General features: G+C 36.6%; 1 protein-coding gene across 4 annotated transcripts in view; it reads right to left on the bottom strand.

Annotated features, from left to right (window-relative positions):
* Positions 1-15,815, bottom strand: part of LOC124413989 (neurexin-1) — an 87,865-nt gene extending 72,050 nt beyond the window's left edge. For all 4 annotated transcript variants that reach the window (XM_046894825.1, XM_046894826.1, XM_046894828.1 and 1 more), the window contains exons 1-2: positions 15,703-15,815; positions 14,824-15,671 (exon numbers count right to left, since the gene is read on the bottom strand). In XM_046894825.1, coding sequence (XP_046750781.1) covers positions 14,824-15,438 — 615 coding nt within the window. In that variant the 5' untranslated portion in view covers positions 15,439-15,671; positions 15,703-15,815. The remainder of the gene's footprint in view (positions 1-14,823; positions 15,672-15,702) is intronic.
* Between the last annotated feature and the right edge of the window lie 4,228 nt (positions 15,816-20,043).

Raw genomic sequence — 20,043 nt, 5'->3', positions numbered from 1 at the left:
AGAGAGAGAGACACGCTAATGAGGGTCGAGTTTCATAATCCTCCTGTAATCTCGTTGTTTAAGTTACTAGGAAGGTTTGAGTGAAAAAAAAATGCAAAGAAAATAAAAAGAAAACAATTATATATCGATCTTGTGGGATGAAAATCAAGGGGATCCATTTATCGAAAAGTTTCAACTTCGACGATTCGATTTTGGTTTTTATTTTCATCAGAATTCCGGCCGTCTGAAGTAGAAATTCGATTTTTCGTTGAAAGAAGAACAAAAATTTGCCAGTCAAATAGTTAGGACCGTGGAAAAAAAATTGTGTAAATTATTCAACAATGCTGTATTCAAATGTTATGCAAATTTTTGAAATATCGTTAATAAAAATGCTTCCCATCAAGTGATTCCGATGAAAAATTTATGCAAACAAAAATCGATTTTAATAATTTTGAATAAGAAAAATCAGAATCTAATTTAACAACTGATTGTCGTATTAAAATTTGCTAAAATTCATCCATTTTCTTTAGCACGTAGTATGTTTCGATGAGAGATGAGAGAATTCGGGACACAGAAGTGTGTATGAGAGGGTGGGGCAAAATGGGCCCCTAAAATTTTTTAAATAACAAGGTACAAAATTAACCATCTAAACTTTTTCTTAACTATAAATTATTCGGAAATCATTTACTCGAGTAACCGCAAAGCTCATAACACGAAACGTTTCAAGTTGAGCTTTACTCTCAACTCGTCAAAGTGAAATAATTTTCTGAACTTGGATTTACGATGACTTTTTCTCAAGAAAGCTAGATAATAATTAAAAATAATTGTTCATATGAAAACTAAACATTTTATTTTGATTTTAGGCATTATTTTCTTAAGGGTCCCACTTTGCCCCACCCTTCACTATAAGCATCCAACAATTGAAAACTTTTGACTGCTTCACTTCGCTACTTCTATAACTTTTATAGGTACACCTATACTTGATTCTCTTGTCGTTACTTACACGTGTATACATACCTACTTGCGGGCAACTTTTGATGCGCTTTAAGCAGCCTCGAGAATTCTAAGGATCACTACGATAACGATGTAAAAACGAATCGCGAAAGTAACCGCGTGCACTTTGATCTTGAAATTTATAACGCTTATAAAATAAACTTTTCCTCCTGCACATATAAGAGACGATACGAAACCGATAAAGGAAACTCGAACCACGATTCCAATATGAATGAATGGTTTTTCACTTCTCACGTGGCCATATTTTCATTTATCTTATTGTTACAATGGAAAGTTTATCGGATGTGTAAACACATGTCGCATCGTTTTGAATTCTCAATCCTTGATCTCAGACCCCAAATTATCGTAAGAAAAAATTTAATAGAATTTGTTGTACGAAAAAAATTGTTCAGCATAATTGGTGAATGAATTTTTTCAAATTTTATCCTTAAAAATGATTCGTACAATACTTTGCAAAAACGTGGAATCATTCGACATGTTTTTTTACCTTGCATAAAAAATTAAACATCGTGTTTAAGGGGTCTACCCAACTGACGAGCGAAAAAAACAGTTTTTTTAAGAATTTTTTTACTAAGTCCTAAGAAAAACGGTTTTTTTAAAGAATTTTTATAATAAGTCTTGACTGCAAATATTGAAATAGACTTTGTTAGGCCTAATAAATCCATTCTCGAATTATATAAAAAAAATTCCCCTCATTGATTTTAATCACTTTTTATACACGAAAATCGAAGTTGAAAATCAGTCCGAAAAAAGGTAGATTTTCGGTGTTGATGATTTCTCGGAGATGATTAACCTGAAACCTAAAAATTCAACGGCTTTAGATTCAATATGTTAATGACCTTGCAGTGAATTATGCGTTTTTCGAAATTTTGATTCTAACTATATATTTTTTTTGCAAAAAACAGCAAAAAAAAAACGGTCTTTTTCAACTTATTCGAAAAATAGCCGCCATTTGTAAATTTTGCAAATATCAAAAATTGTATGATTCATTCCAAGGCCATTAACATGCTGAATCTAAAACCGTTCTATTTTTTTTATTTCCGATCAACCATCTCCTAAAAATCATCAACACCGCAGATCTAACTTTTTTCGAGACTGATTTTCAACTACGATTCTAGTATCTAAAAAGTGATCAAAATCAATAAAAAAAATGTCTTTATGTAGTTTGAGAGTGTATTTATCAAGCCTAACAAAACCTATATCAATATTTACAGTCAAAACTTACTAAAAAAATTCTTGAAAAACCTTTTTTTGCTCGACAGTTGAGTAGACCTCTTAATGCTAAAAATCAACAAGTTTACAATAAAAAATCACAAGACTAAAAATCTTCGCATTTGGTCAAAATACATCGACCAAAACATCACGTTCATATCATCTCTGGTATCAGACGATTCTGCAAGGTGGTTTGTGGGACACCATAAATCACTCGAAAACGTAACTGATTTTGCATTGAAGAGAGCCGCCCGGTGTTCGGTGCACTCGGAATACGGATCAGTGATCACGTGACAGGAACAAAAAGGGCTGTCGAGTACAATTGAAGCCGAGATATGGGTACAGAGCGAATGCAGCAGCGGGAGATTAAGCGATGCGTTAACGTACATACGAACAGAATGCGATTGAACAATGGTGAAAAACGTCTGGCAAACGCGTGATTGTATGACGTATTATGATCCTCGATGCTTCATCATCATCATCATCACCATCGCGATGATACGAGTTATTGGAAATTCGGTACAAAATGTCGACGACGAATTCGAGCGATTTTTTTTTTTGAGCCAGTTTTTTTTTTTCACGACGTCACGAATCGTCGGTTTGACGATTAAAAAAGAATCTTGAACCTCGTTCCTCGCATTGGGATTATTATTATTATTATTATTATTATTATTACTACTATTATTGTACTCGGGATCGAAAGATTTCATATCCAAGATGAATCTCTCATCTCCGTTTCTACCTCGTTTTTCTCTTTAGGTTAGGTTGGATCGGTAAATACCCGATCAAAGATAAAGGGCTGCAGATTTGCCGGGGTTTTGTGCGAAATGTTATCGAAACCGCTGGATTCCTGCGCGTCGATTCCTTCTCTTGAAAAGAGGTCATTATCATAAGGTCGACGAGCAGCTTCTACAATTCTAACCTCAAAGATGCGAGCGCCACCTTTGAGGTTCATCCGGCTCCTCAAGAGGAGAGAAAACGCCAGAGACGGGCTTTCTTAGAAAGATAACAAGTGCCGTTACCGTCTCTCTCTCTCTCTTTCTCTCTCTTTTCTCTCCGCGTGTTCGTGAACACCAACATTCTCACAGACGCTTAGCTTGTCTGCAGCCGCGCGAATCGCTTCGTCCCAACGGATAACGACACCAATATTGATCTTTCGCGTGACTTCCACGCGCACTCTCCTCTCTCTCTCTCTCTCTTTTTCTTTCTCTTTTCTGCAGCCCCTTGGAAGCCGACAGTTTCTTCTTCTTCTTCTTATTCTTAGTCTTCTTAGTTTTCTCTTATTCTTCTTCGTCAATTTATGTGCGTGATTTTCTTTTCCTTCTATTTTGTGTTTTTCTTATTCAGACCCAGCTTTTTCAAAATGCGACGCCTCTGCGTCCGATGATTGAGTAGGGTGAAGTGAAGTTTGCGCAACATGGGGAATCCCGGATCAACCCCTAACACGTATGACCTTACACCTTTATTTATATATATATATATAAAGCTTAAGACAAAAATCAAGTGTACTGGGAATTCCCAGGGAATCTCCTTCATACTCCCAATATAAATAAGCTTTCCAACATTTTTTTTCTCTATCGCTTAACATTCCGCTATGTATGGGGAATCCCGTGCCAACCCAATGAACGTTTGACCATCAACAATTTTTCGATTTGTTCGGATTCGCATGAAATTCGTACAATTTACCATAAAATGCATGTCAAAGAATTTCATGATTTCTCTCTCTCTCTCTCTCTCTAGAGAAAAAAAAAAAAAAAAAAAAGAAACAGCAAATCTTACGGAAAAGATTAGAAGTGCACGTGTCAAGAAAAATTTAGTACGTACGTATAAATATTTTTTTGTCTCGTTTTTTTTTTTTTTTTTACATTCTAATATTGTCACGGAAACACTTTATCAAATTACAATTTCCGAAAGAGAAACAAATTTCCCGACCGACGCGTCAACGTTGCTCAAAATAAACGAGAGATAAAAGAAAAAAAAAAAAGGACGGGAGCCTGAAGAAGCATTATTTCACCATATTTGACACCTAATACTCCAAGAAGCATTCACTTGATGTCGTTAACATTTTTCATGTGGCTGAATATTCTTTGAGTGTACGTGAGAAAAAAAATGGAAAAAAACCGAAAAAGGAAAAAGAAGAAGAAAAAAAAAAAAAAAACGCCTGAGCCGTTGGACGTCTAAAACATTTGGATAGTCACCTGAATTTATTATTACGCTTCTTCGAAATGATCGAACGACTTCGGTAAGATGATCATCTCGCAATGATCCCACCCCTTCAGAAGAACGGCCATTTATCACAATAATATGAGTGTTCGTTTTTTTATTTTCACTCGGAGAATTATCGAGAGAGGAATGAAATTTCCGATTTCCAAATAACGCGAATAATAGTCGGTTTCTTTTGTCCTTTGATTAGTTGTGTTTTTTCTTTTTGTTACACTCAAAACGTCAGGATAATTAATCATAGTTTATACAGTTTAATTGGTATCAATAGTTATGTATATATACATACACTAGGGTAAAAAAGAAAAATTTATGCTACCAGTTGAAAAATTTTAAGTTAACCTTGAAAAAAGAAGATCCTTAAAGTTTCGATGCACTATCTCACTGTTATGGGGTCCCAGCAGATTTTGAAAAAAAATGTAGCCCTTCAGAATGAAATTTAATTTTTTTTTTCAGACCTTGATCTTTTTGAATTGTATAACGGTTCAAGAAAAATTCAAACGGTAGACAAGTAAACGTGATTGAAAGTACTATTCATTCAAACATTTTCAATTTTTCAACATGGAATAATCAACATGGCGTCAAAAAAAAAAGAAAGTATATCCTAGAAAAAATAGTCTAGAAACAATTTTAACACGAAGCGTAGGATGAATAATTAACAAATCAAAATATTAACAAAACATAAATCATTTGTGTACTGCCCTGCACAAATTAAAGATCGAAAATTTTAGTTTTCAGTTTCTATGTGAAAACTGTTTGCTTCGCAAGTCTTTTTCAGCCAGTTCGCTTCCCCGATTGAAGCTATCAGATATCTTGTTTGCCTTGAGAAACTGAAGTGCCATTTTACAAAGTTAAATCGGTTTTAGATAAAACCAAAAGGTCGATCATCCATTTCAACGATATACATATATATATATGGGGTATTCTACGCCATTCTAGTTAGTAAAAGTAATTTTGGATTTAAAAATTAAAAAATTCCGAATTAAGTGATGAAAAAATAGAATTTTGAGAATTTTTTCAGATTTAAAAAAATGGGCATTCGCAACAGACACAAAATATTTATAAAAAAAATGAACGGTTTAATAAAAAGAAAACATGAAACAAATTCGGGTCAGTTTTTTTACTGAGTAGAATGTTAGAAAAAAAAAATATGAAATGATTTTGAGATGGTTCGGGTTTAACATTGGTCGAATTGACGTGGAATACCCCATATATATATATATATATATATCGATAAGTTATTACGGTGGTTGTTTTTACTTCAGTGAAAAGTTGAGTGGAAATTTTATCCTCTCACTTATGTATATGGGGCATTCCACGTCAAATTAGCAACCCATGTACCTCACCCCCCTCGACTCTGATTACTTTTCAGTATGATGTTCTTACCAAGCTAAAAGGGTCTCGGTAATTTTTTGGGATCTTCTTCAGCCACTGGTGAAATTTATGTAAAATCACAAAAACAAAAAAGGAAAACGCAGTTTTTAGAAATTTCAAAAAATCTACACTGATCCTATAATTCGAAATGTAATTTTTGCTATATTTTCCCCAAGTTATTAATTTTTCCATATCGGAATTGAATTTCCAGTTTTTATTCTTTCACACGCCTTGATCTAAACTAATTGCAGAATCGCATTATCTTCATGATTCGCGATCTATTTAGATCGGGGAGTAGAAAAAAAACCCCAATTTTCACACGGAAAAACTAAAAACTCACGAAAAAAATAGTGAATATTGAAATGCCATTATCGTGTGTTCTTCGAAGATCACATTTCAAAGCGTCGAATCTGTGAGAATTTTTCCAGGTTAGAGCAAAAAAAATAAAAAAATCCCTTTTCGGAATAGGTTTTTAAAAAAAAATCTGAGACCTTTTTGCTTCGGTATGAAGAAAAAATTATGAAAATCGAATCATACGTTATAAATTTATCATATTAGTTTAAAATGTTCGAAATTTTTCAGACAGTTCAAAGATGCCTAACTTTTCAAAACTGGGTCACGTTCCTTTTCATTTCGGTTTTCGATTTACCGAATCGTAATTCGAATTCAAACGCGACCGACCGAAGCCCGATATTTAAACTTGTTTGAAAATGAATTCCTAAGCTCGAATCGACGTTACTTTGACCTTCTGCTCTTCTATAACTTCGACAATAACATACGTGAGTTGTGCTTCAAAGGGTTAATAATGTGCACTGTATATTGTCGAATCGATCCTCTAAATTCGACGAAATATTCGAACTCTGTTCCGCCTCGAGGAATATTTATTGCCAATGTTGTTCTGTTTATTGACTTCTGACAACCGGATTGTCGAGCAGCAGCTATAACTTCATCTTCTATTGGTCTTCGTAAGTAACAACTCACCTTGCCGATGGGCATTTGCATCCTCCGAAGTTCCCAGAAGTTGGCGACGTTTCATCTGGGCGACGATTTACGCCGATATTTCAGTCTTAGCAAGCTTTTATATATGGGGCATTCCATGCGGTTTTGAAGGGTAAAAAAGTTGTCCACTTTCAAAAAAATTGAAATTTTTTCAAAATTGTTTAATTATATGAAAAAAAGTCGTGTAAATTTTTTCAAAATTATTGCATTATTTTGACTTTTTGCAAAATTTCAAAAGTTTTCAAGAAAAATCTTTCAGACGAAGAAAGTTGCAGTTTTACATTAACTTTGTGAAAATTATTGTTTTGTCATTAATCGAGTTGAAAAAATTACCATTATCTTGAAAAATATACGAAAATAATTTTTTTTCTGTCGGTATATCAGTTTAGATTTGTTTAAAAAAAATTCCAGAAAATACTCTGAACTGCGTACAATGGATGCGTATTTTTTTACATGGCTCTAAAGGCGAAAAAAAAATTCTACCTAAAGAAAGTTGTTAAAACGGAAGGAAGTGAAAAATAATTCTATTTCAGAAATCCGTATGTCTTTTTTTTATCGAAAAATAACTGAAAAAATATCGAGGTAATGGCCGTTCACTTATAGCTGGAATGCCCCATATGTGCTAATGATCCAACAGGACCTTTTGCTACAGTCACGTGACGTCCGTATAATCCAATTAAATGCGGCGAACACAGTGCACTCACTTAATTCAACAAAACACTTTCGTTGGTCCAACAAAATTTAGTTAATTCAACTGTAAATTTTTATTTTCATTTTAGACCGATAGATCTTGAATTGAGACGAATAAATCTGATCACACATGTAGTTGATTCGGTGATAGATCGTCATGAATCCCATTCCGATTACAACTGAATGGCCACTGAGTTTTGATGTTGGTATAGTTTTTGTTCGAAGGAATTTAGAGGTTAATTAGCGACGAAATTTCTTCACTTTTATCCCCCCGTTGTAATGAGAAATATGTAAACGTTCGAGACAAAGTTAGGCGAACTAGAAACACGTGTTTACACCGCGATCTTCACTCGACAACTGACTTATTGTTAGTGTGTGTATACAAGTCGAGACAATCAGGTCGAATCGGATGTAAACAGTAAAGTAAGTGCGGATGGTACAACAGAAATATTCAAAATATCTACGACTCTGTTTGAAACGGTTTTTCAAGAACGGTTGCTGAGCTTACGAGAGCTTTTACGGTGTTAAAAACCTTAGAATTATTAGCCAAGTTAATAATAAATTACCAGTAATTTATAGGTAATACATAATAGTTCTGGATCAGATTTGGCGACGTAAAAAAGTTTTCCAAAAATGATACAAGAAATTTTTTTCCATACGGTTAATACAAATTTTTATTTTTGGAAATTTTTTTCATTTCTGATAAACGATCAGTTTCATTTCTGGAATTATTTTTTTCATTTTCGATTTTTAACATTTCTATGAAGTTGTCTCAACTCTGAATCAGCCCTGAATGTTTTCAAATTTTTTATTCAACTTCTCCATTGTTTATAAATATTTCAAGTGATTTTAAAAATGACTTTCTTTAAAATTCTCAGAAACTATTTTTATTTCTATTGTAAACATTTTACTCCCAAGCCCATAACGGGCTGATGACTTTTCTCGATTACTTTGTGTTAGTATTTTCAATTTTTTTCATCAACTAGAAGATTCTTTGAACGGTTTGAAAAATTCCGAAAATTTCACAAAACTTTGGTTTTGCGCGCAGAATATTTCTAGACCATTTCCATTGGTCAGCAATTTTTGTTAATTTTTTTGGCACATAAAAATTTTATTTTATTCATAATGAAACCGGTGCAGAAATGTTCATAATGTGAAAAATAGAAGTTTTGAGAATTTTTCTGTGAATTCTAAAACAGGTCATTTGCAAAATCACTCTTAATTAATATTATATAAAAAATAATCCAGTTGAATGAAAAATTTGAAAAAATTCAGGGTAATGTTTCATAGTTGGGATAATTAAATTTGGGAAAAGTAAATAAACAAAAATAAAAATAAACGTTGGTTGGTATCGCATGGAATTCCCCAAAAATAATCACGTAGGTAAAAAAATATTTTTTCTCTCTCCTTATTTCGAGTAAATTGAATGTTTGGAAAAAAAAAAAAAAAAAAAAATCCATCCTAATCCACACGATTCGTGAGTGTTACTTTTTTGAGGTTTGATATTATCATTTTATTTTCACCGTATATCGTAGACGGTTTAGATCCTGAAAACTGTTTGAGTTTCGTGCAAAGCAAGAGGGCTCGCGTCACGTGCGGAAAAAGAATAAAATCTGGTTGCGCATATTTCGATCAGCTGCACGCAGGTAATAATAACGTTGGGCGACATTTATATACGCATCGTATCGGTATGTATATCGTTATAACTTTGCGTATATTTAGCCTAGGAGAAAAAAAAAAGAAAAAAAAAAATTCTCAACGGGAATGCAAATCGGCTTATGGTACCTATAAGTAGGTATTTATCATCGAATAGATCTGCACACACCAAGTCTGTTCCGTAATCCTTATAGCAAAGGTTATGCAAGAACTATGACAACCTAAATAATAATAAGTATAATATCCCTACATTTATATGTATGGGGTATTCCACGCCAAATCGTCCAGTGTTAAACCCCAACCATCTAAAAATCATTTCATATTTTTTTCTACAATTCTACTCGGTGAAAAACGTGACCTGAATTTTTTTCCTATTTTTTATCACCTAGTTCAAATTTTTTTCAAATTTTTTAATCCCAAAATTATCTTTACTATAACTAGAATGACGCATTATCGTATTGGTGAAACCGAACATTTACAAATGAATTGACCCTTTTTCGACGCTTACGATTTAATTCTGTGTTCATTTTGGGTTTAAAAATTTTTTAATTCCGAATTAGGTTTTGAAGAAGAAGAAAAAAAAAAAAAAAAAAATTAGCCGTCGTTTCACTGGATTTTTAAGAATTGTTTCACATTTTTGAGAACGGGCATTCGCAATCGACTTCGAATGATTATAAAGAAATAAACGGTTCAATCGAAAAAAATTGTAAAAAAAAAATTCAGGTCACGTTTTTTACCGAGTCAAATATTATAAAAACATATTAAATGATTTTGAGATGATCGGGGCTTGGCGTGGAATACCCCGTATGCATGCATAATAGTTGACGTAAAATCTCAACGTCACTGGGGTCACGAATACTCGCTCGATAAAGTCAATTCCGGGGGAAGCCACGCAATATTTTCCTCGCGGTCATACCGTGCCATGTTTATTTTTATTACTTCATTCTCCAATTTTCTCCCCCCCCCCCCCTGCCACCCTTCTTTCTCTCTTTCTCCCTCTACTTTTACCGTCGTCTAAACCCAGCATGCAGTCTATACTTATAGACTACTTGTCCGGGTATTCCGACAAATGTGGCGTGCAGACTTTTCTGAGTATGACACACCCCCTCCCCCACCCCCACCCCCGCCCCTTTTTTTCTCTTCGATTCATGCTGAGAAAAGAGCAAAGTGTAATGGACACGATTTATACTCGATTACACACACCGTTGGTGTAAAATGACAAATGCGTTTCCATGTATTCAATGGATGTTAAGAAGACCGGTGATTGTCGATTCATTGTCATGGCGGGATTGAAAAGATCTTAGAATCATGAATGAAAGTCGTTTTTATGAGGCTAAATAACTTTGTGACGTTTTGTCTAAATTACAAAACTCAGGAGTTCGTAATTTTGTTTTCAATCATAAAAACTGACGCGTATTTGAAACACTTTGTGTCCTCATCTTTGATTTGATTTATCACTTTTTTTATAGATCGATTTATTTGTGAATCTATATTTGAAGATCCTGAGTTTGACTGATAAAATTATATCGAATTTTGAGAATTTCGATATTATATGAGACAGGATTTTTTCACAATGAATTCAGATTTTTAAATTGTGTCGATCAATATATTCGCTTTTGAAAATTCTACAAAAATCATTGAAATCTATTTTATAACTTTCAAGAATACTGAGTACAGGTTTTTAAATTGTGTCGATCAATATATTCGCTTTTGAAAATTCTACAAAAATCATTGAAATCTATTTTATAACTTTCAAGAATACTGAGTACCTTCTAGAGTGAAAATAATCGGACGAAAAATCAAAATCAGAGAGGTTAAAGATCCATTATGAGTTCGCATGGAATGCCCCATGTATGTATATTAGGGTGGCGCAAAAAACCGACTATTTTTTTTTTTTGAGTCTCGTGTGACAACATGTTAGTTTTTGATGCTTTAAGAGCCCACTCCAAAGGACAGTTATAAAAAAAAAAATTTAAGAGGTCGCTTCACATTTCTTAAAACGTCAGAAATCGTCAAAAATCGTTTTTTTTTTTTTAAATTTTTTTTCTCGTTACGGTATAATTTTATAGACAAAAAAAAAATAAGTTTCCGAAAGTTTCAGTTCAAAATTTGAATTTTGAAAGGTCGCTCATAATTTTTTTTCAATTTTTTGGTGCATTTCTTCAGATATTTTCGAGCGACTTTTAATATTCATATTAAAACTTCATAATTTTTTTTTCTTCAATTTAGTAAGAAAGAATCGATAACAATACACCACGACATGAATTAAAAATCAAACAAAATACTGAAAATATAATTTTTTGACGATTTTTGACATTTTCAAAAATTTGGAGCGACCTCTTAAAATTTTTTTTTTGACCTGTCCTTTGGTGTAGGCTCTTAAAACATGAAAAACTAACATTTTGTCACACGAGACTGAAAAAAAAAAAAAATAGTCGGTTTTTTTGCGCCACCCTAATGTATACGAAAGTTGTGAAACTGCATGAGGTGAAAACTTAACAATAATGGTTTCAAGTCTTCGGTGAATAGATTTGTTTTCATCCATGCCATCCCTTTAGCCCTTCTTTTCTTCTTTCTCATAATATGCGGCACAAGCCTGTCAGGTTGGTATAAAATATTATTTCGCGTCAAAGCAATAGTGAAAAGAAATAAATTTCGTTCGCTAAGAGCAATAAGATCATGCGCGGTTGATAAGGTTGGAAAATTATAGCTTGAACGTAGCTTTCTGGCTCTATCGACACGAGATCCAAGTAAACCAGAACCGCTCGCGCCACTGAGACCCCCGCTTTCTAACTTCCCGCTTTCGGGGCTGCTTCGAGATAGATTAACGCTCCAAGTTCGATCTTCAGATTCGCGATACGTGAGCTCAATTTTTTCAGCTTTCAACATCAAGTGCAATCCTTCATTCCTGAGTGACAAGTTTAATTGTCCCACACTTGGTCGACTCGACGACCGTTTTACCAACCGATTTTCATCAAGGGGCTTGGACAGATCCATTATTCAACGAAATTGTCCCATTTCAAACAATCCCACCGCACAAAAATCATTCCGTCCTTCCTCAAGTCCCGCAACGAGAATCCTTTTTTCCCTCGTCATACTCCGTATCGTTTCTCATTTTGCGTAAGCAAGTAAAAGAAAAAAAAAAAAAAATATACATGGTTTACAAAGTAAGTAAGAAGATTGAGAAGGCTGCGGATATGAATATTCAAACTGCCATCACTTCTCGATTAGGTACTCGAAAAAGCTCGGAAATTGTACCAACTGTAGGTACAGTAGCTACACTTTGCCCCTGTTTTACCCCATTTTTTTTTTTTTCTCTTTTTTAAATTTCTTTCTTTTTTTTTATTTTTCTTTCACATCCCACGAAGAGTTAACTTTTGTACTGATTTCTGGGCAGAGGAGAGATTTCAAGGAAGTAAACAAAACCGTTGAAAACCCTCTGATTCAAAGAAACTGAGACCCGGGTCCTGTCTCCCAAACAGGTTAACTCAGTTACAAACAATAGGGGTAGCAAAGGGCGACGGAACACCCTTGTCACCAAAATATATCCCAAACTGCAATTCGCACGACTGAGCACAGAGGAAAATCAGCCAATGTTTAAATGTTTTCTTTTTTTTTTTTTTATTTCATTGTACTTTCAGCAAGTTTGCCAATTTTCTAATCCGACGTAGACGAATCGGTAAAGGTGTGTTGAGTGAAAAAAAATTGCTAACGAGTTAAAAAAAAAAAAAATACCATCGACTCTTCTGACTCCTGAAATTTTCTAACTTCAGGTTTTTTTTTTAATCTGATCGAAGTTAAGGATTTGGGGTGAAAAAAAATCTAGACTTTTATTTGTGTTGGAGGAATTATTTTCTTTTTTTTTTTCTTTTTTTTAGACCCACAATTTGAAATATTCTGAGCTATTTATAAAGATACGCATTTACGTGACTGCACAATAAGCGTATGATAAATGAGAATAATGTTCATTAACTCGGTGATCGCTTATCTGCACTGATGACTCTAATCTTTGCGACGTTGCCTTAACTTTTTGTCACCAAGGTTTGGATATTTCAGTTGACGCTGAAAATCTCTGACCGCTTAGAATTCTGATGTTTTAGATTATAATTTAGATGACAGAATACTCGGTGGTCTATTTTTTTTAATTAAACATTAAATTAACACTTCGTTTACACAATTTAATCTGCAGAAATAAGAAACGGAAAACGATTTGGAATTCGAGCTTCGTCTTTGATTCGAAAATATTTCCTAAGACTTAATGCTACAAGCAACGGCAGCTTTTCTTAGAAGTATTTTAAGACTTAAAGAAACGTCGACCTTCTCTGTCAGTTTTGTTTTACGATAAGCGAATGATTGATTTTTGGCTTCTCGCGTTTTGCGTCACCCGCTGCTGATGGAGGCATCATTGAAAAAGCGAAATTATTTCCAGCGCGGTGTTTCGTTAGTTGAATTAGCAACTGAACAACGTTCGTTATTCCTTCGTTAAAATGAATATCGAATTACGTAGTTCGTTGCAATTTTATATTTGATTGTATATGATTAATTTTTCAAATCTACTATAACATTTTCACTATAACACGAGCGTGATATAATTGTCACAAGCTTGAAATATGACAAGGCTGGGACCAGAAGCAGGTAATCAACTTTGCTTAAAGTCGACAAAGTTTCGAGAATTTTTCCAATCTCCAAATATTAATATTCAATGATAAAAGGTTCCTCGTTCTCACCTTTCGATCATGTTTGATGGTGACATGGAAATTCGTAAGCGGAAAATACCTATTATCGAAAGTTTTAATTAGTTTCGAGGAGGTATTATGAAGCTTCAACATTCTTCCAACAATTTTCAACTCTCTGCCACACGTCGATATCCAGAATTAACTGTCAATGGAAAATTTCTTCCCATCTTTCCACAATGTTCTTCTCATTCCGTAGTACGATCGACATCGATAATCGTGCTTATCAACCAATGACAAGTGTCAAGTGAGATTTGACCAACAGCTACCAACATAAGAATTCGCTAGTTGATCTACCACCTTTGAGGATTTATCTGACGGACCTTAAAATCCGTGATCCGAACCGAATTCCGATCCCTCTTTTTTGTCACTTCTTTTCTTGGCTTTGTGACTTTCAGGAAGCGTGTTTTACACGTTACGGAACTAAACCAAAGCTTAGAGATATTTAAAGTTTCAGAGAACAGCTTTAGCTATTCAAACAGCGGCTTTGACGCGGCCATTAATTTTCGGGTGACGTGTGACGGGTGAACTGGTAACGTCCCTGAAATCATAAGCTGCGAGAGTAGCTTTAAACCCTGCACAACCAAACTACCAACCATTATCGCTGTGTGCGATTCCGGGTATCCAGAATCGAGGAAACACAGTTTTACCAACTACCACTTCTGCTATCTTGAATGGTTCCGGTGTTCGACGAAGCGAGAATAACAATCCATCGCGAAAACCCGGTAGCGGATATACTTTTCCACGCGTTTCTCAGAATTCCGTTTAACATTGAGAAGAATTTCCGCAGAAAATATGAGAGATACTCGAACAGAATGCGTTCTCTGAAAATTGCGTCAGCCAGTATTGCACCTGGTGCAACAGCCTTTCCAAGGTTCCTTTCTTGGTAGGGTAGAAGTAAAATTTTCGAAATCCCTGACCCTGCAGATGATGGAAAAGCTCTTACCTTGGTGTCCCGACTCTTCATCTCCTGCCTCCTGGACGTTATCGTCTCACCATCGGCGTAAACGAGGTTCCTTATAATCCCGTTGAACCTGGGCTCAAAGATGACACTCGGAAGTGCCAAAAGTGTGAGTTTGCTGTTGTACCAGCTGGGCATACCGCCAACATAGACGTCGGAGTTGCCGTTGAGCTTTCCAAACTCGAACTCCTTGCCGCGGGATGTGGACGTCGAACTGGTCCCATCAACGGTCAGGGTTGTGTTCTCGTTGTTGCGGGTCACTTGGACCTTGTGCCAATGACCATCGCCCAGGTCCCGACCAACGGTTACGATCTGCGCACCACCACCGAGGTTGTACCTCAGTCTGAGTGCACTTTCGACAAGTTTTATCTCGAAGAAGTCGTAGGTGCCACCGTCGTCGGTGTAGAGAAGGAGTCCGCTACCCTGGTCCGTCTTGAACTCGAACTCCAGGGTACCGTTAAGACCGGCGTTCCACTTGCGGAACTGAGCGTAGCTAGTCGATGTACCTTCGAGGACGAAGGATAACGCGTCGTCGAATACACTAGCGCACAACATGCCAATGGCGACTATCAATCTCGTATGAGAATTCATTATATACATCGACTGGTACAATATAGTAGCGTTCTCGGTGGTTATAGGAGCACCTGAAAAGGGGCTCTCGGCTTTAACTGGGTCAAGGGGTGCTTCGTGGCGGTTTGTCAATTCGTACAGTCGCACGAGGGTTTCCCTATGCCGGAATGTCCGTACAGTTTACCAAAGCTAGCATCTGATCTGCACTGTACGTTTCAATCGAACCATGTAACTTCACACCGCGAACCATTACAGTCAACCGCCTCACTATCACGGTATGGGAAACGTGTCCACTAGTAAGATGATCTAACCGCGGTTGGTTACGTCACTCGCGAAAACATTCAATTGGCATGTCTTCTTCGTTGATAAAACTTTGACCGAATCATTTCAATTCAGACACGATCATCGCGAGATCGTCTTCTTGTTAGCAGGTAGAAGTCTTGAGCATCTTGACCGTGTAGAATAGTTTCGAGAAAAGGAAGAAGAGGTGAAGAACGTCACTGAGTAGTAAATCGTGGCACAAACACCAAAGAAGTAAGAGGTCATTGGATGAGTTACGAGTCGTTTACTCTTTCCTTTCCGTCGCTTTGGCTAATCTTTGAAGCACGTTGGATCACCATTCGAAACGGAGCCACAGGGATACCTGGACAACCTTCGAGCCCCCTGAACGGTTTTCATGATTACGACAAGGCACTTCGCCGTCGTGACCACCACCTGCTTCACTGTTGGAACAATAATCCTCGCGTGTAACAGAATCGAGCAGAGTTATTGGGAGGGAGGAGTGGAAGCCGTGAGGGTTGCCACAAGCGAGATCGAAGAGTGGAGGAAAATTCATCGAAACCACTTTGCAAGTGCAGGCTTCCAATCTCTCTCGCTGAGGCTTGGGATCCGGATTTCGGCTTTTATATCCACCGGTGAACGGTCACCTTCAGACCTTCTCGGTGCAGGGCCACGCTACGCGAGGTTATCTTCGCGTCCGGCTGTTTGCCAATCGATCCGAGGCATGCCCTGCCTTGAATCCATTCCCCGAAGAGCCGCCAAACGATCCGAACCACCCAACCAACCTCTGAGCGTTACTCCTTCCTGATACAGATGCCCCGCGGTTCGCGCCGATCACTCGATGCTGACGGTACCGCTCCTCTGATATGTATACACAGCATCCCTCCTCTAACGGGTCGACGAGGGTGGCTCTGCCGACTACCGACACCGTTGGATACTGGCCCGGATTGCCGCGTACGTCGGGACGCTCGCCCATCGACGAATGGACGCCCTTAACGCAAGCGCCGGAAGAACACGCGCCTCCATGGGGTTGGCGCCAGCGCGTTGGCTGCCGACGACACCGCCGTCAGAGATTATTCCAGAACTCGGTGCCGCAGAGAAGAACCGAGAGGAAGAGGCCGCGGCAAGGGGTGGGGGTTGGTATTCACTCCAACCTACGAATCGAGCTCGTGTCGCCGCATACATGCATCATAACTTTTACCCCAGAACTAGTTCGCTTTTCCCCAAGTTTGCAGGTGGCTCTGTCGCTTCCGCATCCTCCAACAGCCCACCGTCACCGTCACCGTCACCTCTGTACTCCGTTTCTAGTTTCGAACTCTGAACATGCTCTTCTCCCCATCTTGGTAGTTTCTTCGGTCAGCGTTTGTTCACGGGAAATTTTATTCGACTATAGTTTTTATCAATGATTTTTAACTTTGTCGAGGTAGGTAACGTTTCAATAACATGCTTAAGGGATCGTCTCAGTGTGACCCTTCGAAAAATCACTGATTTTCGCGATTTTTTTTTTTTTTTTTAATGTTGTAATAAACTAATCGGTCTGGTTTTCTTTTTATAAATAAATACATTCATGCCGAATATAAAGTGATTTTTTTTCACGTTCATTTATTTAGTATATAAAATATGAACGCGTTTTTCTCGGAATGGTGTTTTTCAAAACGGTGTTCACTCTCAAAGGAAGAGTTTTGAAGATATCTATTTCCAATTTTGAGAGAACATTTTTAACGTCATTCTCTATCGCGCTATGGAAGCTTTTTTTTTTTTGAAATCTTCTTATTTTTATTTAGGAAAAACTGTCGAAAAAAAGGCCCAAATTTGATACTTTTTGTTCATACCGCCGCCATTTTGTCAAATTTAAAAAAAAAAAAAAACCTCCACACCGCGATAGTGACTTTCCTACAGATGAATAATCTTTTTGAAATTTTTGCTTGAGATCAAAATTGCGGCCGCAATCGTGAACATCGTACAGGACCTATTTTTTTAACGTGTCATTTCAACAATTTATTTAATTATTATATACTAAATGAATGAACGTAAAAAAAATCATTTTGTATTCGGCATGAATGTATTTATTTGTAAAAAGAAAACCAGACCGATTAGTTTATTACAACATTTAAAAAAAAAATCGCGAAAATCAGTGATTTTTCGAAGGGTCACACTGAGACGATCCCTTAAGGTAGTTGTGGACCAGTTCTTGAAACGCTTAGATCCAATTGTTGACCCTTTCATTTTTCAAAGTCAAAGTCAATTTTTCAAGTATTTAAACTGGTACATGATATGTTAAACCAAAACTATTTACATCAAGATTCAAATTTATATTTATAAATTACTTATAAAAAATTGACGACCTTCAGGCTAAGATGCTGCTTGCGCCATTAGGGAGGAAGTGAAATTTTTGGAAATTAACACATTAATCCAGGTACAATTTGAAAATATGAATTTGACTTTAAACCATTTTTATACGTGCGATATTACACACAACTTTTCACAACATTGTTCATACTGGTAACAGTAAAATAGTGGTACGGTAGTGAAATTTGATCATGAGAAACGACGAGGAAGTTTTCTATTGGTTTTCTACAGTTCGTCTATTTGTATTAGAAGAATGAGCAAAATAGTTACGAGCCGGATTTTCTTATCGTTATATTATTACTTTGCGATAGTAATTTGTAATCTGCCAATAAAGCAATTGACATGCGTAGAAGAAGTTTGAAAGAGAAATTGCTTTAAATATATCATGAGATGGTGATAAAAAACTTCGGAGTTAGGAGTATACCTGGTGGCAGGTCAATCGATCATTGACTTGTATACGTGAAGTATTTTGTGGGGTCAATTGAGTACCTATAAACTATTGCAGGATACCTGATTCGACTTTTTTCATTTCGACGATATTCCAGAAATTAGTGACTTGAAATGTCCTCCAATTTGAAAACGGACGAAGTTGAAAAATCGATCCCAGTTTAGTCGAATCGAGCTCCATGGCCTATGATTTGGATATAAAGTTTTTATTTTACGGTATCCGGTTGAACTTGGTTTGTTTATTGAATTTAACTTTTCTTCTATTCACTTCGTCGGAGAAAATTTTTGTTTATTCCTTATCACTTTCCGATCTCTTACAATCTCGATCGTTACAAAATATCTCCTGAATATTCGATGAACATTTTATGATCACCTTGACATACATTTTCGGACATTTGTGATGTCTGGGAATTAAGGGCCAATTACTGTGTAAAGTCCGCGTTTTTCGTTCCCATCGTGAGAGTAAAGAATCTGGTTTCATAAATTTTTTTTCTTCTCGAAGAAACTTTTACAGTGTCTCAAGGCTCGAGTAATGTGCTCCGACCGTCAGTGGCGTGATTCAAGTCTAAATATAGGTAAAAAGTGAAAAGGTACACCCCAGCAGAATTAGCCAAGATCCGAGAAGGATGACTAAACCGTGAGGGATGATGTTTTTTGGGAAGCTCACGGTTGTATAAATTCGAGTTTTTGGTGCTCACGTGACAAACGACTCTCCGATCCTCGGGTGGCATGAAGTGGTGAAAATTCCGGCTGAAGAAGCTTTGCAATGAATAGAGCAGCGGCGTGACGAGAGATTAGAGAAAACCGATACCGAGATGAGTGACACTAGCGAGAATCGCCGAGCAGACAATTTTTCTCACGCCTTTTCGAGTAACGCACTGTATATATACTTATCATACCTAGTTTATGTTTTACGGCGATGAGAAACGACGAGAATTGTTGTTATTGTTCAATGTTGTGGCCGCGGATGATGCGGATGAATTTAACACGGCATTGCACAAAGGCGGAAATGCTGCGGCGAATGCGACTTCCGCAGCATCACAAGAGTCCACGAGCTGCAGCCCTTCCATCGACTATACGAACCGCTCATTGCGTATGACCGATAATCGATTTCCGCGTCGTGGGCGACGACGTCACGAAGGGTTGCGCGCCCCAAGTAGCACATCCTCTACTTCGTACCGCAGACTTATTTCCGGCGGAAAATTGAGTCATAGAATATTTCGAATCGGAGAATGGCAGAGGTATCAGGGTAAATTGACCGGCGAATTATGACAATTCCTTCCACTTGTCGATTGCAAGATAATTTCTTTTTCCTTGAAACTGTCGCAACTTTAAAATCTATTCGAACAACTGTGATGATACTATCTTTGTAAGAATAAATAACCAAGAACTTTTCAACTTGTTTCAACTAAGATCACTGTCCTGCAGTATAAAAGGGGCGAGAAGTTTAATTAATAAGTTTTATACAAATCATGTTATTTATTATGCAACAATTAACACAGCTTATAATTTCTAAAGCTGTTTAAAGCTTGCGATGTTTACACGTTTGTTGAAGTTATC

The sequence above is a fragment of the Diprion similis genome, chromosome 13, assembly GCF_021155765.1.
Source record: "Diprion similis isolate iyDipSimi1 chromosome 13, iyDipSimi1.1, whole genome shotgun sequence".
Classification (NCBI taxonomy): domain Eukaryota; kingdom Metazoa; phylum Arthropoda; class Insecta; order Hymenoptera; family Diprionidae; genus Diprion; species Diprion similis.
The sequence above is the reverse complement of the archived record's forward strand: the minus strand, read 5'-3'. Positions and strand labels throughout refer to the sequence as shown.